Source organism: Metopolophium dirhodum, chromosome 5 (assembly GCF_019925205.1).
Source record: "Metopolophium dirhodum isolate CAU chromosome 5, ASM1992520v1, whole genome shotgun sequence".
Classification (NCBI taxonomy): Eukaryota; Metazoa; Arthropoda; class Insecta; order Hemiptera; family Aphididae; genus Metopolophium; species Metopolophium dirhodum.
This window is the reverse complement of record NC_083564.1, coordinates 29229193-29256654: the sequence shown is the minus strand read 5'-3', so window position 1 is coordinate 29256654 and position 27462 is coordinate 29229193. Positions and strand designations below refer to the sequence as shown.

The window sequence follows — 27462 nt, the reverse complement described above, 5'->3', positions numbered from 1 at the left end:
TTTTAAAAAACAAAAAACAAAAACTATCTAAACTATTATTCACAAAGTCCCAAAAATGTATTGGCATACGTAGCTCGATACTCTTTATTTTCCATTTCGAAGAAAATTTATAAATCATAAATATGAATTAATACCATTAATTGTATATATCCCTAGTGGGAATCAGGTAACTTTTAAATTTTATTATTTTCTATGGTGATAAATAAAGCTTTAAGGAAAATCAGTTAGAAAATAAAAATATCTGTACCTAGCAAAAAAACATATTTATGTTAAAATGGAAAAAAATCCAGGGACAACCTCGGGTAAATGCATTTTTAAAAGGTTAATCATGCATTTAAATATAAAATTTTGTTTTAGTAAAACTGTATAAGCTGATTTACACTCAACTTTTTATTTTAATTCTATATAATAGGTACTGAGTGAATAAAATATGTGGGTAATTGCAACTGAATTTTCTTGTCTTCACCTGCAAAAATGTTCAGCTTGTACTATCTAAATTATTAACAAACGTAGGTACACTCAAGGTTGTAATTTAAAACAAATTTCGGGGGAGGGGCCGAAGGGGTTAAGATGCTGGACACTCATAATTTTTTATTAAATACGAGTATTATAAACTCGAAAATTAGTTGCTTAAAATGCTTTAATCCTCCAACATTTTACTGCTCCCCGAAACATCTATTAGTATAGCGTCTAATAAATTATGCCTCTATAATGTATCGTTTGCAGTACGTTCAAAAATCCACACGGCGTAAGCATTTTTCATTTGAAGTTAAGCCAACCGTTGTGTCGATAGGTAGTATAGATTTTATTATAATTTTGTGAATGGATCACGTTGTGTAGACCATAAATCATACAAATTACATGTACTGGTCGATCCATTTAACGCAAGACACTAATTATTTCAAAAAATATTAATTTTTTTGAAAATATTTTATTTACATGATTTTAAGTGGTTAAAAACGTTTTACTAAAAAAAAATGTTCTGCTATTTTTATCGTTATCGTTCTTTCATGTTTATACAATTTTTAATGATAACATGCATTTTCAATTCTTATCTTAAAGTAGAATAGTTTTTAGAGTACTTCAAGGCTTATAAAAATCAATTTTTGGATGAGCAAGTGGAGTGGTATATTCCGCTAGTTTAAGCTTTAAATACTTATTATAGGTACTATAATAAACTACCTGTCCAAAATTTGATTGTTATAAATCGAAATACTCTGAATAATATGTTTGCTTCGAAATGTGAAATTAAAAATGTTCGTTGTCATTCAAAAGAGTAAAAACTTAAAAATTGATAAAGATAAAAAAAGAGTAAAAAATATACGACCTAAAATTATTCAAAAGAAATATTTTCCAAAACTATCGTTTTCCGAAATAAATAGTGTCTTACGTTAAATGAATCATCTTCCATACAGAATATAGCGTGCCTAATAATATCGACGGGTGCATTTATTTTCGTATGCGTTTATAACGATATACCTACCCAATATCATAATTTATAATATATATAGGTAATAATAACGCGGCGCTGAATATGAAAATATACGATGTCGCGTGCTTATACTTATAATGTTACAATATTATTATGCATTTCGACGATAATCAAACATCGTATGCAGACTCCTCCTGCTGCACGGACCGCGTTAGTTACATCATAGGAAGAGGATCACGACCATTAGAAAGTGAAATCAACGTAGGTACGCGCAGTGACTGAATACGCCGTGACGAGTCTACAGTCAATATTATACGCGAGTAGTAGGTACCACTAACCTGCTATAACTACCTACCTATAACCGTTTTAATACACGAAACACACGCAGCCACGCAGGTAACTATAAACCGACTATTATACATTTTGATAATAATATACGTGTAAGTGCCTACCTATAATAATCACATGCTTATTGCCTTATTATAATATTAGAGACGAGCGGTCGATCGCAATTTTTGTTTTTAAATTTAGTCAAATATAATAATTATGTCGTTATGATAGTTATTTTATTATTGATTATGAGAGTACCTACCTACCTACCTATATAAAAATGTTATACCTGCTAATAAGCTGTAGGCATAAGTAATATTTCGAACACTATACAAATTTAGTATTTTATATTGAGACTTGAGATTACCTAAATTTTGATTCATACGCATCATTATTATTGTGCACGGTTTATATAGATTTAAACCGGATTCGGACGAAAATTAAAATTTTAATAGTTATCCTATCAATCGTTTATTGCTAGTAAATAATTGAAATACAAATTCTGTCAACCACGAAAGTATCTACCTGACTACCTATATTTATAACAATACTCAATACTTTTATAGATATTATTACTATACTTTAGTATTTACTATATTTACCATGACACGGTGACACACGCGGGTTTTTCTAGGCTAAAATAGTGTTAAATGAATCGTAAAAGTGATATTTATTCGGTAGACCTAGGACTTGAATATTATTATAATTCATAACTATTTGTTGTACCTAAGACCTAACTACCTAAGTAAATAATAGGTACCTATGTACAAACTGCAACCCGTACAATACGTTTAACATATATTTAGGTTACCGTCACACTAAACTTATAACTTATAAGTTGTAACACTATAACGTACCTCTTGTCGTATTATAGGTACATATTTTATATGTCCAATGTCGTGATTTGTATACTATTAATGTGAACAAATAAATTATAGTGACGTTATACGAATATACGAGTTGAGTAGACCACTGTATTTGAATTGAATAGTAAAGTTTTGTTAACTATAAATTAACTGATCATTGGTAATTGTTTTTTAAAACATTTCTGTAGGTACTTACGGAATACGTAAATGTCTCACAATTTCAGTCTTCAGATAACCTAAATTGTGTTCATATAGCGGGAGAATTAACGTTTTTAGTATTGTTCACAAGGTTACAGATATTGCAAACAATCAGTCAATTGAAATGATCATAGATCCTGAAACAAAATATTATTTAAAAAAAATGAAATGTGTTTAAGAAATATTTATATTATAAATATTTTTTTATGAACATAATAATAATATTATGATATATATTGATAGACCGACTGTTTTTTTAAGAATTGTGTTTTTTCTCAATGTACGTTGGTACGTAAAATGTACTTACTTTAAATCAAAAATAAATGTAGGTAATTATTTTAACTATACAATATTGGTTAACTATAAACTAGGCGACTTATGCCAATATTTCTTAATTTCTATCACTTTTTATACCTATGCTATTTCATTCGGTTAAGGATCTAAGGAAGTGAAATGATGAGATGACCTTAAATTAACTATACTAGTTATATTACAGTATGTCATAAATCACGATCAAGTTATCAAAGTTATCAAGGTAAAAAACAGTTATCTACTATACAGAGTGATTATTTTATTAGTGAACACTCATTTTCTTAAAAACTATTAATGTTTTTGAAAATATTTCATAATTTGAGTTTATCAAAAAAAAAAAAAAATGTTTGAAAATAGTTTAATTTTGATTTTTACTTTTTTACTTTTTACGTTATAATTTTAAAAGTTTTTAAGTTTTCTTCAAACCGGAAAATCAAAAACAATATACGTACCTAACCTATACAATATATTCCTTTTACTCTCAACAAAAACATTACATCGATCGTTCGCAGCTTCCAAGGAATTCCTACTCCCTTTTTAAATCAAGTTAAATATCTTGGCATTACTTTAGATAAAAGGCTAACCATATAGGGTCGGTCTCTAGTTAAAATCAAAAAGAAGGGCATTAAAATTAGGCATGTCAAACACGTGGCCCTCGGCTCGTTTTTTGATGGCCTGTAGATTGCAGTATTAATGGACAATTAATTGAAAAAAAAAATTATATAATTTTCCTTTCGCGTCACAACTATGTTAGTGAGACTAGTGAGAGCCGAGAGGAATACATTATGTTACTTTGCTGTCTTATCTTCTGATAATCTGTAATTGAATACGTATTGTATAATATTGTAAGTAATGAATACAATTAAAAATTTGTATAAATTGTTTTTTTTCGATAGTTTGTATGTGTGGCCCGAATTATAAGCTATTCAATATACTAGCCGGACGCTCAGTTAATACATTGAGTTTTATATGCCTAAATGTATTTATTACAATTTTTAGGATGTACCTACCCAAAATCCAAATTCTTACTCCAAAATAATAAACTTCTTATTTACAAATCATTGCTAAGACCAATTTGGGCAATTGGGCATATGGGGCTCAATTGAGAGGCAGCTGTTCCAAACCAACTCCATCATAAAAAAATCAACGAATTTCCAAGCAATTATTTCCCAATACGTCTATTCACGTCCGTGCCTTGGCCCGTACTCGGTTTCCAATCACACTTTTCATAATAATTAATAACTTACGCATTGAAACAGTTGAACATTTGTTTAAATTATATAACTAAAGAGACAAGTAGACAACTATATAGATACTATAATTATTGCTATAGGTACCTACTGGTTATAAATATAATCATCTGGGGGGGGGGGGGCTTGGGGGTTACTGTGAGAGGAGGATTCCCTTTCATATTTTTGTTATAAATAATTTTTGGCATTTAAAAAAAATATTTGTTCAAAGATGGATATTGTATTTATAATGCAGAAAATTTACATTTTTAACGTCATTGGCGTTCAAAATATGATGGGTTACGACGAATGCAAAATTATCGAATAAGATTTAACAATAATAATTAATAATTAATGCCAAATGTGGATTCTGAGGAAATAAATATTTTTTTCTTAGTTCTTCAATGATGCAGTTACCTAAATATACCTACTTAAAGACCATATTTTCAAATTCTTGAGATTAATTTTACTATACCTACTTAAGGAGGGTTCTGTGGAGATACAAACTTATGTTTTTTTCAAATGAAAACCTCCCCTCCTCCCTCATATACAATAAATTATTTAGTGGATATTTTTTTCCGAAAACTTTGACGTATCAAAATCAAAATTTGAACGAGTAGTTTTTGTAAACTAAGGGTAAATAAATCAAATAGTCTTAATAGTAACTATTACTAATAGGTATAATATGGTATTGCAGGTTTTGGAACATATCGTGGAGGGCGATCGTGATTTGAAATTTTAAGAACTTATAATAATGTATCAATATTTATAATTTGGTATTATGAAAATGGTCCGTGTATAATAAATAGGTACTAGATCTGATATTCCATTTATGTATTTTATATTTTTGTAAATTATTATCCAAATATTTCGATTTCATTGTATAAACATTTTAATAACTGAAAAATTACTAGTTAGAATTTTGAATTAAATACATCAATGTTTAAAAAATAATTTATCTGGTTAACAATTTACAGTAAAAAAGAGGGTTATAGTTTGTATTACCACAGGGAACTCTTTAAGTAATATGAAAAAATCAAGAATTTGAAAATAAGGTCTGTAAATATATTTAAAAATTCCAAAAATCAGAATTTCTATGAATCCATTATTATATATATAATATTATAATAAAATGGAGTTGAGTATACTTGGTGAATCATCCTACTATACGTATAGAATATTATGTACAATTATTTTTGGTATCATAATAATTATGATCGCTATTGCCTAACTAACCGAACGATCGCGATCGGATATAAGAATAGATTAAGTTAATATGCCAACACTAAATCTAATCTGGCCTTATTGCAGGCATATGCCACACTGGAATATCAAAATCATTCATGCTATAGATGAAGTCATTGATAAATTAAGTATAAAAAATAGAAAGTTAGATTTTGTGTTATAGATATTGATGACTATGACTACGTAGGTATAAATATTAAATAATATAAAGTAATAACTTACAATGTTTAAATGCCACTACATGTATAAACTATAAAGGCATATAGCATTGAGTATAAGTTGAACCACTTGAACCTATATACTATTATACTTACTAAAATACTAAATATATTTATACTCAAGGGTAATATAGGTATTAGATAATTTAGCAAAACATATTTAACCGCCAGACCGGCGTTTGATCGGATGCTGTGTGTGTGTGTGTGTGTGTGTGTGTGTGTGTGTGTGTGTTAATATATTATAGTTTAATATATATATAGAAAATAGGTACTATTACTAGTACTTACTAGTTAGCACCCACGAAAATCGTTGCAACGCCCACGTGTACCTAACGTGTAAATGTGTAATGACTTATGATTATAATATATAAATGCCACTGCCATCACCGTGGTATGAACCGTATTCAAATGGGCGTACTTACCTAATTAAATCTAATATACAGATACAGTTATCGTTACATGCATTTCTACAACTACGACGGTATAGCTCAGTGTTTCCCAAATTTTTTACTTTTTACTTAACTTTAAGATTTTCAATAATCTCATCACCACCCCCAATCAATTTTTGAAATAACTGATTTTGAACCCTTAATTTTGTTGGTTATATACTGAGCATGTAGATATAGCTAGGTAATGTAAAATATTAAAATTTAAATAGCTTTATTTTTTACATAGATACTTAAATCAGCCTACAATAAATACTAGACACATTATACTTCTTAAGTGTTTAATGTAAATACCTGCGAACTGATAAGAATATAAATTAGGCTGGAGCACAACATATAATTACTAATTTCCGAAGTTATACATTTCATAACGATGTATAAAATCAAAATTTTGTTTTCGAAAAATAGCCCCGAAAATATCCTCTTTAGTGGAGATAAAAAACCTTCATGCTGGTAAAACATTGGATATAGTCAATACAAGTCAAATAATAGGTAATGATTTTTCTATTAGTAGGTACTTACTGCATTTTTTTTTAGAGGAAAATTGTCTTACAGCGTCTATATCTTAACCTATGTCTTAAGGCGCCACTCTTAACTTAAAAGTTGTGCCTGTATATTTTATATGATTATATCAAAACATATCCCGTAGTAATATTGATATTATATCCTTATGCCATATGCACTTTAAAGTAGTGGTTAAAGTGGGAAAAATGTTGAGGGGGGACTAACCTACTAAAAATTGAGGAGCGTTCCCGAGTTCTTTCAAAGTCTATACCTAACCAAACTTTTTAAAGAAACCCACTACCAACTAGGTATAATTTGTTTCTTTCACACACCTTTGTAATAATTTGTTCATATAAAGTTTATGTTATTAGTATGCAAAATCAAATTTTCTCCTAAGGAAAATGATTTAAAACATATAATGCCTGCTAAGTAAAAAATAAATTGCAATTCATTGCCTAAAATGTGTAAAAATAATATGTGTTTACATTTTTATTTTAAACATTTCATTAAAAAAACAAATAAAAAATATAACTATTCATATTCTTTCAGTTTAATAATGTATTTAAATTTATTATAATAAATATTATATCACATAGGTATAGGTAACCTTTTACCTTTATTAGTAAATTACTAAATATGTAGTAGCGTCCCCCCGGACTTTGGAGACTTAAATTAAAGGGGACGCATAATCTTACCATAAATAAGAAGGGGGACTCCGTCTCCCTCCGCCCCTCCCCCACTTTAACCATTGCTTTTAAGCTATAATTGTTTTGGTGGCACGCCGCATATAACGATTCCGGAACCGTCCTATCACCGTCGGGATTGTTATTATTACATATTAATTGCCGTCGAGACGTGTGACTTTGAATTTTTGCTCGCCAGTCGGTCATCAATATTATCAACAATTTTCTTATAATTATTATTATTATTTAGTGTTTTGCGCACCTGCACAAAATATCTATATGTGCACACACCGACGACAATAATATTATTATGCGATCGCGTAATATACGTAACAATGTATACACTGCCTACCTACACGATATTATGCACAAACTTATTATACGTCACGACTGGACGTCGTGGTGTGTTTACGCCTCCCGCGTGCATATATGTGTGTCTATAATATCGTGTCGGGACGTTAACCCTCGGGGCGTCGCTTAAGTACGTCGTCGTCAAACGCGTTCGTGGTGATGTATATAATATACGTTATGGGCGAGCGATCGTACATGCGTAATGTATAAATCATACATGTATATTGTATATATTATATATGTGTGTGTCGTGTGTGTGTGTGTGTGTGTGTGTGTGTGTCTGTGTGTCTGTGTGTCTGTGTGTGTGTATAATAATGACAATATAGCCGCGTATGTATACATAATAAATAATAATAATACTATATAATATTATAATATATAGGTACATATATACATAATATACTCACTGCAGTTGTACAGCAGAGTTCAAACACTTTCCCCGCGTAAAAATAACACGTGTATAAAGTAGGTAGCCAGTAGGCAGCAAGTACGTCATATAGTTGGAGATTTGGAGATCCAGTCGAATTTTAAGGGGTTTAATTTATTTTTATTATTATTCAGTTTACATATTTTAAACAAGTAGAAATTTCCAAAAACGATACAAACTTTTTCTACTTATGAATAAATAACTTTTTTCTGAAGTTCTAACTGTCAAGCAGATCATTTTTTGAATATTTTGATGTATATACGAATTTAATTCGAACGAGTAGCTTCTGAGTTTTCCTACTTTATATACCTGCTATAAAGACAATTCCGTATGTTCAAATCTCTAAATGTCTATACGAAACATATTCGATAGGTATTCACTATTGACGATATTGTAATATATCATTAATTATATTATTATAGGCCTTACAGTAGGTATACAGGTTTAAGAACTTCCGAACTAAATTTAAACTAATATTTTATAGATATAAAAAAAAATACGTTCATTACATTACTATAAATTTACACATATTACTGGTTATTGATTAATATTTTATCGGATTTCCTTAACAATTAGTAGAAGAAAAAGTAGGTTCTCATTTGCGCTGAAGGATATAGCTTTCGTCAATGCTATAAAAAATCTTAGTATTTGAAAATAATAATATGGTCTTAAGTACCTATTGGGTAGGAATCACCAATTAATATTTTCGGAGGGCCACTTTAGGAATTTAGGAAGTTTCCAGGGCCCATCATAGGGTACCTACATGTTTATCCAAAGAAAGTAAAGTCAAAATCAAAAAATAAAATAAAATTTAATGAAAATATCTTTTAATTCACTATCAAGAAAAAAATTTTAAAAATAAATTTCTTGTCTGCGGGCAAGATAATGATAGTCCACGGGCCACATGCGGCTGCCCTGCTATAGCGCATAGACTTATAAGTTATAGCTAAATATTCCAAAAATTAGAATTTGAATACAATCATACATATGGATATGGTATTACTTTAAAATGGGATGGGTGTGCTTTAAAATGCATCCTGTATACATAATATATATAACATATTATGTATATAGAACGGTCAACGGATTACGATGATTTGACACATTCAATGAATGTAATAAATTGTCAGATCTTCCTGATACACCTATTGTACATAATATAATATTATGTGTATTGTAAACACAATACGCGATACCATTATACCATACATATAAGGCACATAGGTACCTATATTATAATTTCTATTATATTATATTGTGGACTACCGGCCGTGAACCACCGCTGCGCTTACGTATATATAGGACCTAATATATAATATTCGACTGTGCGTGCGCCTTGCCCTACTATACCAGTGTTTGAAATTTGAATAGGAAGTAGGAAAAACCAGAAACTCATATAATTCGTCAATAATAACACGGTGTGTATAATGTATAATATATCATGTCGACACGGCACGATAAAGAATTATGTTATGTAGGTACAGCTTTATAGGCGGCAGTTCTTATTAAGAATAAAAAAATCGCGACATTGGCGGCGCAAGGTATAATAATATTATATACCTACGAGTTACAACAGTATATACCAATGTATACTAAGGGTACCTCGTGCTCAGTGACGTGATGGCGTGCGCGTATATACAAATATAATGTACCATATTTATATATATAATATAATATATACATAATTGATATTATACGTATAATATCGTTGTAAAAGAGCTTTTGATTTTTCGGGTCAAGATCACGAGCTCGCGGGAATTACATATTACAAACGCACATATAATATATATATAACATACACGACTGCAGCGTATTACAGCCGCCGCGCCGAGGGGAACCCCCAAAGCCTTGACCATTGCGTAACCGGATCTTGGTCGGCACATTATGACGGTATCGACGCGCGGCGGCGCTCATACATAACTCGGGACGCAACAGCGCGTTTGACATAATACTGTGAAACGACTGCGCGGACGACGACGCTCTGCGTACCACCTGTAGCTGCTGTTCTGCCGGCGACAAACTCTCGCGCATTATCTTTATTGTTATTATTTTTGTTTTCGTCCGCAGCAGCAGCTGTGCTTTATTCATGGCCCGCGTTCGGCACACCGTATGTGGATAACTTTTAATACTGCACGACGACGTTATACACGACGACTATACGCGTGAGTACCTATATATTATTATTATTATTATTATATACCCGATACATGATATAAACACGTATATAGATACACCACCCACCTAGTATCGCACGCTTTTATATAACGTATAATTATAATTTAAAATATATATTATATATGATTATTTACATACCCATTTACTATATACTATAGTCTATAATATGTATTAATAGTTCAATCTAAAACAAGTTCAAAGTTAACACATTAGATAATATAGATTGGGAGCTACAATATGATTTCAAAATTGCAGTACCTAGGTAATCAATATTAATCTATTAGCTTTTGTAATTTATTAATTTATAATAATTTTCTTTACATCTGCGTAATAAAAGCTTTAGGTAGATAAAACATATTTTATAAGATCAATTTTTTTTCCATTCAAACAACTATTCCTTTCGAATCAAAATTAACATGGACTATGTTATACTTAATTCAGAAAGTTAAAAGTTTAATAATTAGGAAAATTCTTGTTTGGATTTCAATTTAGAGTTTAAATTGACATTAAAAAAAAAAATCATCTGAGTAACATTTAACAATAAAACGGGGAAGGTTCTTATTTGAAAAAAAAAGTTTGTATTACTACAGACCTCCTCTTAATAAAAAAAACCTCAAGTATTTGAAATTATAGATAAACTTTTAAAATTCTAAAAATTGTGACTGAAAATAATTTACAATCAATGGATAAAATTGGGGTGAGAATCACCCTGTTTAGCGGTAATAGGTGTTTGAGTTAGTGTATACCTATACGTTTAGGCACTGGACATATTTTAAAAAGTCACACAAATTAAATTTTTTTCCAAATTCTCTCGAATATATACCTACATAGATGATAGGTCCTTTTTTTTTAGTATATGGTGTAACTATATTCTATTCTACGTAATGTGATATTAATTGTAGGTATGTCGGTATGTGTGTCCACGTGTGAGTAACACATAAATACACCTAATAGTTAATATACATTTTGTAATCTAATTAAAACGACCAAACGCAATAATGCATACCCAAGTCATAAATCGATGTGACTCAAATGTATTTTTCTGTCTAGTATACATTGTTTGTATAAACTATAAACATTTATATATTATTATTTGTTAATATTTATTATACATCCACCTATAAAAAAAATTTCTCACTGGAAATAATATGTATTACCTGCTACACGGCTATACATTTTGACACGTTTCAACCTTGTCCTCCAAAGTCCAATTATTTCGCGAACACGTATTTATGCAACTGTTATTGTTTACTTCATACTTGTATCTATAAATCGCGACATTGTAAAAATCACCTGCAGCTATTCTTAAGGATATACTCATTGAACAAAAACGCTTTAATGCGTGATGATACATAATCAAAAATTATAGAATTTTTACAGTTAAATCCTCTACGTGTAATCTAGAGACGCCATTTCAAACTGTCCGTTAGTATTATACATGTGCATTGCGTATTTATTTATGTATACTTATTTTCTTACCGTATGATAAATACATTATTCTAAATAAGTACTAATTTTAATTTCTACCAAATATTATTTTACGCATTTCGTTGTGTAGATTCCATATAATATATTATTATAGTAATTATAATTGTTCGATAACATGAATGGCGTTATTATAAATTATAATAATATCGCGTTCGTGTATCACAATATTATTCACAACACATAATATACGTAAACTGTATTGGTGCGTGGAGACCGGAGACTGGTCACTTATATATATGTATGTAAAATAGGTACTGAGCCTGATATTTGTATTATACCGCTATTATACCTACAATCTACATAATAAAATCTTGATTTTTCATAAACGTTTTCATTATTATTTATATAAGTCACAGTGTCGTTTTCGTCACTGCAAGGACGCGTGCCAATTGGTGTGAGTATATTATATTGTATACATTTAGATTCTTATTATATAATTGTAACAAATCTAATTCGCGTGCCTCGCACCCGCCAACGCCGCCAACGTTACCGATATAATATATATAGGTATAATAACTGTGCGACTAAGGGGAAGGTGTATATGTATAATGCACATGGTGTTTATTGTATTTACATGATAAATATTGCGCAAAACAAAAAAAATAGTCTTATTAGAGAACGATTGTTTAAATCGAGACGAATGTATAGAGCGTATACCTGGTACATATTATATTATAATATATAATATGCATTTTTCGCAATATTTGCACGAGTAATTTAAAAAAAAAACACACATATACAAAACATATTATATTATATCATGTGTATCTACCTACTATATTATACGTTGCGTTTTCGATAATAGGTATTGAAATTAAAAAAACGAGTATAAATTGAAACGATTAAATCGATAACACTGTAGGTATATTATATTCTATTTAGACAATGAGCCAATTTGTAATTATTGTGCAATCTTTTTCAAAAGAAAACGGCGGGTTTGTTGTTCTTGAAAAAATAGATATTATGTTCAACAGACATTACTTTAAAATATATAACTCTTAAAATAATAATAATAATGATACATTCTAATAGATTTTTATTATTGTTTTTTTTCTATAGGCTCGTGTTATTGCAAATTCACAAAGTTGTACGTACTTGTTAGCTTTGTTGTCACATTTTGAATAAAACACATTTATATTTAAATTTCATTTTGTGCAGGTTAATTATATTATTCTTGTATACGGTTTCGTAATATTTTAATTTATAATATATTTTATGGTGGCAATGTGTATTGTATAATACTATACTAGAAATACGGGTGATTTTAAACATTTAAATAAAATTGCCAGTTTACGCAAACTGTTAAATTTGTACTTATTTTAATTATACAATTGATTCTCAATTGTAAATCCAAGGTTGCTGTATAACGACGCAGTATAAATATTACATTTGTTTTAAATCGATTCGAGTTGATATGCTTTTGTATATTGTAAATAATGTAAATAATGTACCTACAAGAAATATTAGATGCAAAAGTATACAAAATCATAATATATTATTATTATTTATTATATAATATATATTATTATTATTGACATCTCAAAATTATATAAAACAAAAAACCCATATTAAGAAATTCCTAACTAAAATGTTATAGCGATTATGTTTTATTTTCATGCAATTAATTACAGTATAAAAGTTATTACAAATTTAAAACATTGACAAAAATGCATATTTTATCTTAACTCCGGACAGAATTCGTAGGCATATGTAAATTTGGCCCAGATAATAATTTTAGCCGATAAAATTACGTATTGTAAGGACCCGATTAAATATGATAAAAAATAATTTATCATTATCTTGTTCTAACTATAAACTATACATAGTGGAAAGTTGCTAAATATTGTATAGGGAAAGAAATGCGCAGTGTTCCACATGCCAACAGTGGTGGCAAAAAATTCAATATAGTGATGTGTAAATTAATAAATAGTGAATAACCTACTTAAAATAACTATGCCCTGTGAAGTTATACTATTTAAAAATAAATTATTATTATATTTAGATAAAAAAAAAACAAATTGTACATATTATAATATAGGAAAAATGTTAACCTGAAAATTTAAAAAAAAACTTGCTCTGATGTACACCTAGAAGGTTTTGAGTCTACCTCGTAAATTACGTACGTGGTATGTCAGTGTAATACACAGATATAGATAATAAACTATACAGTGCTAACTAATGATATCAGCCGTCGCCAAAAAAGCGCCATGTTGGTTGAGGGCTATGTATAGTGTTATCACCTGATAAACCAAATTTATAATTGTATTATATCTATGTCTGTGTATTATTATCACGATCAAAATTGATAAAATACCATAGCCCACAACCTATATGTTGAAAACGAGTGTATAGTAGTTAGAATCTAGTTTATTATCTATATCTGTGGTGTAATGGATGTGCCACATTTTACACCAATGATAACATCTAGACATATAGTTGTATACCGCAAAAAATGATTCTAAATGAAAGAAACTGATGAATCAGTATTTATTTCTAAGTGTAGATAATGTATATTTTATAGGTTGGTACTGTTATTAGTGTTATCGATTGAACTCACATTTACTAAAAATATTGCATAAAATGTACAACTCTAAATATAACACACATTCAATATACCTAGTACCAACTAATCAATTAAAGCTGGTGACCTAACTTTTTTTGTACTCCGGATTTACCCACATCCTAGACATCCTTCACATTCCTAGACACATTTTCTAACGACACACTAATAGTGGCGTCAAAATCGTAGCCCTGTAACTGCTAGATTAATGATTCAAAATAATTTATACACGATTAGTTTATGGGCCAACCGTCGGAAAACTGAAGTTAATGAATAAAAGTCAATATGCGTTACCTTCACGTTCCGAAATTGGGAATAATCAACAGTATCGTTTAACAACTCAGTCCTACTATGAGCCAATCCAGTCAAATATTTGAGATTCACTTTTGACAAGTGACTAACATGGAGCAATCAGTTCAATACAAAACTTCATCTTCTGAAGATTTAAACTGTCCTAACTAACAATAACTTAACATACATAATATTATACCAATCAATAATCCGTTCAACCAGATAATATTATACAATACACCTTTGGGTCTTTGCCGAACCTTGCAAGTCTACCAAGTTCCAATCCCAATGTATATGTATTTGTCTTCGTCAAATATCCTCTGCCCCTTGATATAATGATATGTAACAAATAAAAACCATCACCAAGAACTAAATGAACTGTTCAAATCACACTACCTATATCAAATGCCATTCGAAATCCACATCCACACCAATCCTTTAATTAAACAGTATTATCCTTCACATCTTTCCTTGAAAATATCCCAGAAGTCTCAAAAGACAATGGACTAACTAAGCGATAACATTAAATAAAAAACCCTAGTTGGGTGGCAGTGCTGATGCGTTCCCGTTCAAGTCAATTGTTACCTCCTAGTTATCACTTATTACACTTACTTATTATACTTTTAATACATTTTCCAGTTTTCCAGCTAGTTTTTCCCAATTCTTAAATAAAGTACCGGGAATTTCCCCTACTTTTACAGTTTTGCCCCCCCCCCCCCCAATTATTGATCAATTTTACTACCATAAACAATTGGTTAAATTTAATCACATGTTATAATTTCATATACTTAAGTATATTTAATCAATGCATAAACCATTCTCGAAGATGAATATATTATGTTGATCGTCCATTCCTCACTTCGCTCAGAATCTAAAATTGGGATCCAGTTTCGACATCTTATTTTACTGCCTAAAATATCATGGCCACGTTTACAATTGCCCTTTTTATAATCTCCCATTATATGTATAAAAAAATACCATTGTAAATATAAACCATGGTTGAAAAATTAAGATCTTAAAACAGCGCCTATTAAATTTCTTAAAATAATGTTAAATATTGTGAAGAAATAAATAATAGGTAAAGAATTTTTGGACTATATAGCTATAAACATTATTTAACTTTTTTAATCACGCATATTGTTGATGTGGATTTTGTTTGAGGTATTTATTGCTCTTAAATATTTTTAGTATTGTAACACTCGTATTTTTTTCGCCGTGATCTTACTAATTATATTTACGAATTACGGGTGTTCTTTTAAAAAAAAGTCAACTGGTTTGTGTGTTTTCGAAAGTAAAACCTGATTATTTGTCCTCATGCGAATCATTGTACATGTATATAATATTGCGCACATCGCACCTGTTACGGTAAAACAGTCAACAAAACAAAACAAATCAAAACTGTAGTGTGTTTAATAAAATTTTTTTGCGTACCTAATGATTGTATTTGAATAACGACTTTATTTAAAAATTATAATAAATCGCTAAGGTGCTGTTCTAAATTATATAACAATGAATTATATATTATAATAGTAACAACATTACCCATACTATACATTTCGTGTACATATTATACTACTGAACATTTCCAATAATCTGGACGATAAAAAATGAGTACGAATTCTCGTTTTAATAATGTTATGTGAATTAGAATTACAACGAAATGTGTTTTACGTAAATACATTTTGGTCTGGGAATAGTTGTAGGAAAAGAAAGCACGGACAGTAACTTAATTGAAAATGAATCTATACTAGTTATATCATATAATTATTTTAGTAATAATATCAGATTCACAATACACTGCGAGTTCAAACGGCTCATGAAATGCCGCGATGAGTTGAAATTCAATGCCAGAATATAATATAGTATAATATTAAATATATACATAGTTATTTTGGTACTATATATATATTACTCCCTACCAATACACCGTAATAGCGTATTGCCGTATTGGTATGAACGCCTACTATGTATATGTTGTATACTATATATAGGTACAATAGTAATTCGTATTGTTTGATCGTCAACACTAACCACTTAACAGTAAAAATTCGTCTGGGATATCAATTTAAGACACCGAAACATGTACGCATCATTCTGTAAGCCAATTGACATGACGTAAAAATGAACGGCTTTGGTCCTTATATGGAATATTTTAGTGTTATGATAGGTATCATGGACGTACCACGTATATGGGTACCTAGTTATAACTATAATACCTAGCTATATCAACCACAGTATTTTTTATAGTTTAGCATTTTTAACGACTTATTAGTTATTACAACAACAAAATTGTATAATATATTATGAGCATATATTAAAATAAATAATGTACACATATTATCTGTCCGTTGTTTATACATTGGTTTGACGTGCTGGCATGCTTATATGTATAAATCCTAAGTAAATAACATGTAACCACGTACTTCCAGAGTTAGCTCATGTGTAAGGTGGCGTTTATCAAACGAGGCCCGTCGACGCCTTACTGCCTTAGAGGAATGTTATTCTAATATTCTATAAGTGGATATTTTTGTGGATGTGCTATATTGGTATATTATTTTATTATCGAAGGTACTTAAAACGCAATTTGACTTGATGAGACATACATATTAATCCGAACGTGAAAGTATTTAATTTGTTTCGACGTGTAGGTGTGCATGTTGAAGGTATACATTGTATTACGACGCACATATACTAATACTAATAACTTATGATGAAATAAACGTATTATAAAACCAAAATATATAATATCGTGTCATTGTATACCAAAATATTCGGTAGGTACATATTATTATAGAAAAACATTGAAGTGTACCTATAGTTGTGATGTGTATAAAGTTTATGTAATAATTTATTACCTAGTTTATATACACCATGTAGTGGTTTAGATTCCTTTTAAGTTTTCACGACGTGCGTGGGAGAAATTAAAATAAAGTTACTTTTCATTTTATTTTCTATTGTTTAAATGCTGACACCTGAATAATACTTATTAGTTATTACTATGCTCAATGTCTTTTGTCTTTATGTCCACTATATTTGGATGTATCCTATCATTATTATAATTTATAAAATTTAGATGAAACAAGGTTATGACTTACGATATTATTCTGTCTTTCTCATTGTGTTTATACTTCAAACAAGACGAGCATAATATAATATTATTATATACGTAGGTACACGCGCACCTCTTGTGCATACCTGCAGCTATATCGGTAATTAAAATTGTATTCAAAACAACTGTTCTTGCGTGTCGGCGAAGAAAAATGACCATATCGTTTATATATAGTGCTGTGGTCTAACCGTCTAAACTAGAGAAAATGGATAAAAAATTATAATACAATGTCGACATCATGAACGGAATAAGAGTGTGGCCTGGTGGTTCACATATATATTATATACGTGAAATGCGGGAGGGAAATATAACCCGATACAGAATTGACAGACAAACCATAACAGTCATCGTTGTCATTGCCTATCGAACGGAACGAAAGTGAAAACCTAGTTTCCATTTCAATATATTTATATGTAATATATATTATATGTATTTAACTTTTTTACGCGAGTGTTTCAAAATATTTAAGTATTAACGTGTTGTAAAATAATAACATACCAATTTTATTACTATTTTTTTTTTAAATTTAGCTATAAGTAATTTTAAGCATATTATACGTTAAACCGTATACTGCTACAGGTATGAAAATAATTTAATATTTCTGTTGATGCGTGTATTACCCTTGTGTATATTAATGTTATATAGTATTGCCGACATAATATTATACCTACAAATATTTAAGAGTTTTAATTTTGTACTAATTATTTTGAGGCTCTGAATCGGAGCCTCCGATAGATTTCTCAGGGTCATTTATAATACGTATATAATATTATACATATATACTATATAGCGAGTACCACGTGACCATGAAACACAACTATAGAATATTTTACTACCTAGCCGAACTTTTGCTGAAATAATTGTTAGATACTATTATTAGCTATTGTTTGTATTATTATTTAAATATTGTTAGTTATCGAAAAATGCGTTTTTTTGTACACTAAACCACGGAGTTGGCAATAAACCGATTTTTGCGATAAATTAGTTTGAAAATATGCTGTGCGCTTGCAGTCATAATATGAGACAAACATAAAACAATAATAATTTATGCGGTGTATAGTAATGTGTTGGCTGAGAAAACAAAATATGTATAATTACTATAATTAGATATTTATATTTTTTATTAGTATAATAAGGTACCTAATTTAAAAATTATTTTCTGTTTAATTCCGTTCCCTGAGGGGCTGCTAATGGTGGATCATAGTGATCATACACTATAATATTATATAGCTACATACTCAGATGTGTTCCCACTATACAAAAATAGATAAATAATATTTTGTTGCAGTTACATCAATAATTGTATACAGGGTTAACCAAATTATGCGTTACAAAATCGGTGGAGATCGCATATGATTTTAATGTAATTCTCGTCAATCTTGCAACGAAACATTTGGATGATTCTGTATATTATGTACGCATTATATTTATTATTTACGCCAAAGTGCTTTTTTTTATATGAACAATATATTATTTATCTTGAGGCTAAAATTTCAAGGACTGTATATTGTCCCTTGAATTCATTTTAAAATAAATCTAATCTCGAAGTAAAATATACAATCTCTATTCAAAGATTAGAATCGTGGTTTCAAATACCGGGAGTATCGCTCTTGTGGTGTATATTATATTAAGAGGACGTTATACCCGCATGTGTTGTCTCCGTCTTACAAGTGTGTAACATAGCAAATTTTACGCTCAGCAAAACACGTGTAGTTCCGTTAGTTTAAAAATTAGAGTGAATTTACCTCTTATAAAATATAAAGATAAGATTATTATCTAGGCAACCTCGTGGGATTTTTAGTATATTTTAATTTTAAAGCGAGTTATGAGTATTTTAAGATGTATAAAAAATTACAATTTTAAAATACTCATAACTCGCGTTAAAATTAAAATATAATAAAAAGCTTATGAGGTTGCCTAGATAATAATCTTACCTTTAGATTTTATAAGAGGTCAATTCGCTTTAATTTTTATACTAACGGAGCTACACGTATTCTGCTGAGCGTAAAATTTGTTATGTTACGCACTTGTATGACGGAGACAACACTTGCGGGTATAACGTCCTCTTAATATATTCTATACTGTGGACCTGGAAACAATTCGTGTACCTATTATCCACCCCATTTAATCATTTCACTATTAAATATCGTTTGATTACCAACAGTGGTGGCTATCTCGCGTGATACAACACCTTAAAATGTAGTGAGCAAGTCTATTGAATACAATACAATAGTTATGAATGAATATAAAGTTGCTTTTATTATTATTGGAAAAACTTCCAATATTTCTTTCAACACAATGAGTAAATTGGACAGTGTTCATAAAAATAACAAAAACTTAGATAAAATAAAACACATGAAGAGAGAATCCATCCATTTATAGAACCCTTCAGGACAGCGTTTTTAAATTTAATATCATACGGTATCGACACTAGCACCTTTGAAGCAACATGAAGGGTTATCAGAAAGAATGGGTGATGACAAACGAAAGTTAGACGGTTTTTCCGTTTTGGATGGTGTTATAGTCTTGAGTGAAACCTATTATAGTAGATTTTGGCTAGTTGTTCAACGCTCAACAGTATAAATTTAAGCCCTTATATGTAAAGATTCATTTATTACATAATTACATATCTGCAAGGGGGCGAGACTATAAGACGAAGTGTGATGCATTGGATGGCTTGAATATTTTGGGTTTGAGATGATTTAGCGCATCCCCAGATGTGCACACCTTAAACCCAAATGGGGCTCAGTAGAGATTTGTATAGTACGTGGATTTTGTGTGAATCGATACATAGTTAAGATCTAATCATAAGGTGGAACAAAATATGTAGGCGGTTATTGCGTTTTGGACTTGATGAGGAAGTATAAGTCGTTTAGCCATTAAGATATTAATTGATCTGATGAGATATTAATATATTATATACATATATATAATTATAAAGTTATATTTGTGTATCATATTATATTATATTATTTGTATACAATTATAAAGTTACATTTGGTTTTTTGTTACAACTCGTGCAGTTGCAGTATTACATAGAACATGAATAGTGAATACGTTATACATTTTATACAACACAACAGAAATTCGAGAGTAAAGGTTTACTCTTGAATTGTTTAAATTAGAAAACAATAAGTAAGGGCGTGGGTGCAAATGTGTAAACAAAATGTGCTTACTTACCTGAATATTTAAATGCCTTATGGATTAAGATGTAATTAGAAAGGGTAGGTACTGATTAATATTTTTTAAAAAACAAGAGGGACTCCGTTCTCTATCGTTCTCCGCGTCCTCACTCGATTCAAGCACTGTGGTTACATTTATAGGGGGATTAATATTGGTTCGACACACCCTAATTTTTAGACATTGCCGTATGATAACCATTACTTACCCATATACACGCGTGACATATTATTATAAACTATACAACTTTTAACATAATTCATAGGTGATGCTATTACTACACTGCTTGGCATGCTTAGCCGCCGTCACTACAGGCGCGGTTCTGCCGCCACCCTGGGCGGACCCGTCTCAGAATCCGTGCGCCGCAGAACCATCGGGTGGATGGCAGCTGCTATACTGGCCGGACGACAAGAAGTGCTACCGGATATTCCAACGCGGGTACCCGTGCCCGGAGACGATGGAATTGGTGCCGCGACCGGACCGCAAGGGTTCCGCGGAGTGCGCTTGTCCGCCCGGCAGCGTCCGTAGCGCTCGCGACTCCCGTTGCCATCAGCTGTTCCGGCTCGGCGGTCCCTGCGACGACGGCCAATACTTCGCCCCCGACCTGGACAGGTGATCATCATCGATAGTCGATCGAATCGATTTTTTAAATGGCAACCGTTCAATACTATAATATATTAATATATAAGTCCGATAACCTTTAGACAACTAATACATTTTCTATTTCGCAACAGAATACATTTCTAAAACTATGAACAATTGCCAAATATATTGAACAGTTCATTTTTTTTTTTATGAACGAGCGTGTCGCGCGAGATGAGCAGTGAAACTTTAACTTTTGCGGCCTAGGTACCAGTCTTGTAAAAGATACTTTTAAAAAGTAGTCAAGTGCAGATACAGATACTTATTTTCAAAAGTATTTAAAATACGTATCTGAATACTTGAAAAAAAAGTATTTAAGTACAAATACAAATAATTTTTTTAAGTATTTACAGATACATTCAAATACTTTTTTTTTAATGTGTTTTTCTATTTTACCTTAAATTGTTATTCGATCATATTCTGCAATAATGCAAGGACGGATTACCAGGAATAAACAAATGCTGGTTGCGTGTATAAATGATATAATAATATATTAATTATCGACTATCATTATGTTATATGTATATTGTATATATATACATAAATCGACTTATTCGAGTAAAAGTATTTCCAATGTTATTAGGAAATCGACGGACTGTATATATTCAACTAAACGGATACCTAGTATTATAATAGACCACTAAAAATATTACAATATACCAAAATACAACGACGAACGATCTAAATAAAAATGTTGTACAATTTCAAATTTGTATTAGTTTATTTAAATTTGGCGTCCCTGTAAATAAAGTAAGACGAAAATAAAAGTGTTTAAAAATAATAGTTGATTTTAAATACAGATACTCTTAAAAAAGTATTCAAATACTGTGCCCAAGTACTTTTTTAGATTTATTTAGAATACGTATTTGAGTAGGTACTTAAAAAGTATTTGAATACTTTTACTCCAATTCTTAACAAGACTGCTAGGTACCTACCTCTTGACATTTCACTACCAAAGGCCAATATTTATACACTCTTAAAGTCAATAGACAAACTTTTTCAAAAAACAATTCAAACATTAGTATTCGTTATTAATACTTTGTCGTTTCTAGAAAATTATTCAGCTTCTCAATACAAAAAAATTGCCAACTGGTATATAAGTACTAAATGGTTAACTAAAATATTATTTTATTTTGATAAAAATAACAAGACAACTGTGGCTAGTCAAATAAGACCCTTTGTTACCCTTGTTACTCAGTTACCTTTCTAATCCCGATGACTTTATAAAAAGTATATAGTATAATATACAAAGCTAGTTATTAATTATTACTATAGTTAATTTACTAATTGAAGAATGTACCTAATGCGAAATTAATAAGATTATTATCTAGACAATGACATAGGCTTTTTATTATATTTTAATTTTAAAGCGAGTTATGTGTATTTTATAATTGTGAACTGTTTGTATATCTTAAAATACTCATAACTCGCTTTAAAATTAAAATATAATAAAAAACCTATGTCATTATCTAGATATCTTACCTTTAAATTTTCTAAGTGGTCAATTCGCTCTAATTTTTAAGCTAACGGAGATAAATGTGTTCTGCTGAGCGTAAAAGTTGCTATGTTACTTACTTGTAAGACGGAGATAACAAATGTCACTGTAACGTCCCCTTAATTAAAATCTTTAAAATAAACAAACTTTGTCATAGCTTCAACCTGGTTTGCAAAGTAAATCAACCTATAATTCAATCTATATACATCTAGTTTTTAGATTAATGCTAGCGAGGTTTAATGATAGTATAATATTTATAATATTCTTAATTATACAATTCATAATAATATACTTATAATATATATTGTTCGTAGTTGGTTGTCTGGTTATATGATGTAAAACAGTATATAATATTATATTATATAGTATACCCATCTCTTAACTCACTCCGCTAAAAAATGATGTTATACATTTTATATTAAATTTGTATTGTGTGTGTTCAACAGGGATGACCGGGAGAGGTGGGGAACATGTGAGGATCCGTCACCGTGCGCGGAAAAAGACGAACTGTTTTGGCCCAAAGACAAGCGCTGCTACCGCAAGCACGCTAGGGGACCATGCACCGAAGGACAGCTATTGGTGCCTAGCACCATGAACGATTTAATCGGCGACTGTAGATGTGAAAACGTTCCAGAGCTTGTGACTTACTTTTGGGCACCCGCAGGTTAGAGATAATAGTGCAGCTGTATAATATAATATATATAATTACAATAAAAATAGATTTTAAATCGAAACCATATAGGTAGGCGAACTTCAGGAGAATAAGTTTGTTTAATGTATCATTAAAATTAGCCCTAACCAATTCAGCAGTCAAACATTTTTGTTTTCTATCAATTAATACTTTAAATCTGAACACCTACAAGACAAAAACTGAAACGGGTTTAAAAATTAAAGTTTGTAGTATAATATGGCCATATTCATATGCATTCATATGCATAATAAAAGTTCTCTGCAGAGTATTAAAATGTTTTAAAAATCAAAACCCATGGAGAGAACAGGAAAGGCATCAAAGAAAGCTGTATTATATTATAATATACGTCATATACAATATAAAATATATCTGCAGTAGGCAGTTTTATGAGTTTTTCTTATACAATTAAAACTACCTAATATATATCTACGTTTCAATATCGTATTATTATATAAATTATAATTGCACGATGTCCGATTACTGTTTTCAATGTATGTATGAATTGTTAGCTTCTTTTCAAGGGTATGGGGGAAAATTATTTTTTGATTATAACCAAAAAAATAATTAATGAATACAAATCTTATAAACAAATTTTAAATCGGACCACTATACTAGTACTTGAAAAAAATCTTCCACTTTTAGCAGTTTCCACTAGTAAACTATAGTAGGTTTACGAGGCAGTTTTAAAGAGCATTTAAATATTATATAGAATTTTAAGAGATTATTATCTCTCTCACACGAACATACACATAATATTATAGACATTCCATGTATAATAAATTGTTAATATTCCAAATGTTCTGCTCCACCGCAGTCTTAATATTAAATAATATTTAATTTCACACGACCCATATCGTAAATCATAATATTACATTGGCGTTTCTATAGGCACGTGTCACGAACACTACACGATGGGACCTTGTCAGGAACGCGGGGGAATATTCCTGCCCGGAGGCCAGTGCGGATGTGACCCGTCGCTGCCGCACTTCCACAACGGCACGGGTAAGTGCTACCAACTGGGTGGCATCGGGCCCTGTTCCCCGGGACACCAGTTTCTAGTTCCAGCCGGCGGTTCCAAGGCCGAGTGCACATGCAAGGAGGGCCACATCAAGTGGTTCGGGGACGGCGCGTGCTACAGGCCTTACACGCGCGGGCCGTGCGCCGCCGGTAACATGTATAGCGTGAACACGACGACCACCGGCATGGCGGTCGGGTGCGTGGACGTGCCGTGCACCGCGGGCAAGCTGTACTTCCCGGGCGGCAAGGGCTGTCACCGGGTGGGCACGCAGGGCCCGTGCCCGGCCGGCCAGATCGTCCTGTTCCAGGACACCGTCAAGACGTCCATCGAGGGCGTGTCTTACCTGGGCATGTGTGGCTGTGCCAACGCGGACGCGGCCGCCGGCACGTTTTACTCGTCGTCGCAGGCGGTCACGTGCAAGCCGCCGGCCGCGGCCAGGAAACTGCAGCAGCAGGACGTCCGCGGTGCCGGCGCAAGCCCACGACGGACGGACGCGCTGCTGCAGCCGCAGGACCCGTGTGGCCACCGGCGCGGCACCGTCGCCTGGACCGATCTGTCATGCAAGCAACTGTACCTGCAGGGGCCGTGCGAGCCCGGTGAGTGGGTGGTGCCGGACAGGGGCAAGGGCACACGGAAGGGTCGGGGCTGGAAGATGGGCAAGTGCGAGTGCCGGCCCGGGTTCACGGCCGTGGCGGTGCCGGGCGACGCCAACAACGCCACGGCGTGCCAGCCGCCGACGGTCACGCTGGCCAAGTTCCTAAACATGAGCGAAGAGTTCAACCACAATCACAACAACAGCGCCACGGCCGACGAACGCGGCGACGGCGACGATAACAACGGTAACAACAACGGAGTCCGGACACGATGATCATGTAATATTATAAATATTATATATATTATAATGTTCAACACGACGCATTTTAAATTATAATATTATATTTTGCGCTCTGGAACGAGGTGTGAACTAAATTTAATATTATATTATGTCAAGACTGCAAAGTATATTATAATATATATTGTCCTATATATAATATATTTATAATAATAAAACATAAATATTATGATGAATGTGGTTTGGCGTTAAATCGGAGGGCCGATAACTTTTTTAAGCCGGATTTTTGAAAAATTGTTAACCACTTTTTAGTTTTGACTAATTATACGTACTAGTACGTACGTGTGTCGGCCGTTTGTGGTCTTAGTCCGTTATTATTATTATTATTATTATATTAGGTATTTTAATTTTTTTTTTAATTTGAAAATTAAAATAATCTGCTATACATTGACCTTCATATCATACCTAGCCACGCATACAAACCTATAGTGATTTTTTAACGGTTTAGGAAATATTTTTCTTATACATAATTTGAATTCGTTAAAAAACAACATTTAAAAAAAAAAATACATTTTACATTTTTTTTATCGTTATCATTTTTAATTTTTACATTTTTAATGACAATATACATTTTAACATTTTATATATTTTAAAATTGTAACCGAATTCAATATTCATACTCCCTATACAGCTATACGTTTATTTGTTTTGAATTATGACCGTCGGTGAATATATAAGAACGTTTTATTTTTTTCCTTTAGAGCTCGCCTTAAAATTTAAATATAATAATAGTATTTTTATCTTACCAGGACGAATCCTCTTAAATATTCTTTATACCTAGTTTTTATTTGGGTAGTCAATCACTGTGATTTGCGACAGTGTGCTTGCTTATTTAAATAGGTTATGGTTAATTTTAACATTGTATATTATTATATTAACTGAACACCAAGTAAATTTGTATTATTGCATACAATAAATTAATGTAATGAAAAGCCATTAGTATAAACAGGAGTCACAAATTCCAAAATCATAATTTAACTTTTTCCTTAAAATATATAGACATGAACTTTGTATAATGGCGTATTAACTCATAATACATTTTCTTCCTATAATATTATTAATATTAATTATAATAATTTAATTAGGTACCTACCTATATACTCAGAGTCACCATAACGCACGGTGCAGCAATAATTAAATTAGTTTTTACCATATTTCATATACCTAGATATTATATAAATTATAAAAGTGTAATTATAATTTATAAATGTGGCCCAATTATAATAATAAAAACAAACATAAAAAGGTAATCGAAAGATTATTCTTAAAAATATCAACATATAATTAAGTTTCCATATCGTGTATTTGTGTTAGTTCTTAGATAAGTTTTTTGTGTGAGAAAATTAATGTTACCAACAAAACTATAGTGACTGTAGATATTAATTAGTTACCTATCTTTAGTTTTGATTTAAAATAAGTGTATAATGTATGTTTGTGTTTTTTTTTTAATAAACTACTGTGTAATATGTGTAGATGCGTATTTTATATTATTGATATTATTATTGCGCACTGTGTATGTAAAATATAAAATGTATTATGACGTTATGATTGGTATCTAGGTACGTATATTATATGAAAGTATGTACCTGTAGGTTTTCGTTCACATATAAGTACCTACACATTTATTTTGACCTTTCAGGCAATTTGTTGTATTATGTAAATACGACGGACTACAACAGT

At 31.0% G+C, this 27462-nt stretch overlaps 1 protein-coding gene across 3 annotated transcripts; it reads left to right on the top strand.

Moving 5' to 3' along the window:
• The first annotated feature begins 1715 nt into the window (after window positions 1-1715).
• LOC132944254 (uncharacterized) lies at window positions 1716-27250 on the top strand. Of its 3 annotated transcripts, none has more exons than XM_061013505.1 (4): window positions 1716-1828; window positions 21310-21656; window positions 23628-23845; window positions 24761-27250. In XM_061013505.1, exons 2-4 carry the CDS (start codon window positions 21313-21315, stop codon window positions 25756-25758), a joined length of 1560 nt encoding a protein of 519 aa, XP_060869488.1. In that variant the 5' UTR covers window positions 1716-1828; window positions 21310-21312; the 3' UTR covers window positions 25759-27250. The 3 variants fall into 3 exon arrangements, with proteins under 3 accessions (XP_060869488.1, XP_060869486.1, XP_060869487.1); XM_061013503.1 differs by lacking the exon at window positions 1716-1828 and adding an exon at window positions 10150-10403; XM_061013504.1 differs by lacking the exon at window positions 1716-1828 and adding an exon at window positions 18210-18443.
• The last annotated feature ends 212 nt before the right edge of the window (window positions 27251-27462 follow it).

What these genes read in the sequence shown, in the direction of transcription:
- LOC132944254 (XM_061013505.1), top strand. Translation starts at nt 21,313, where the DNA reads ATGCTATTACTACACTGCTTGGCATGCTTAGCCGCCGTCACTACAGGC. An exon ending in TTCGCCCCCGACCTGGACAG is followed by an intron (nt 21,657 to 23,627) that starts GTGATCATCATC and finishes TGTGTTCAACAG; the next exon opens with GGATGACCGGGAGAGGTGGG. An exon ending in TTACTTTTGGGCACCCGCAG is followed by an intron (nt 23,846 to 24,760) that starts GTTAGAGATAAT and finishes GCGTTTCTATAG; the next exon opens with GCACGTGTCACGAACACTAC.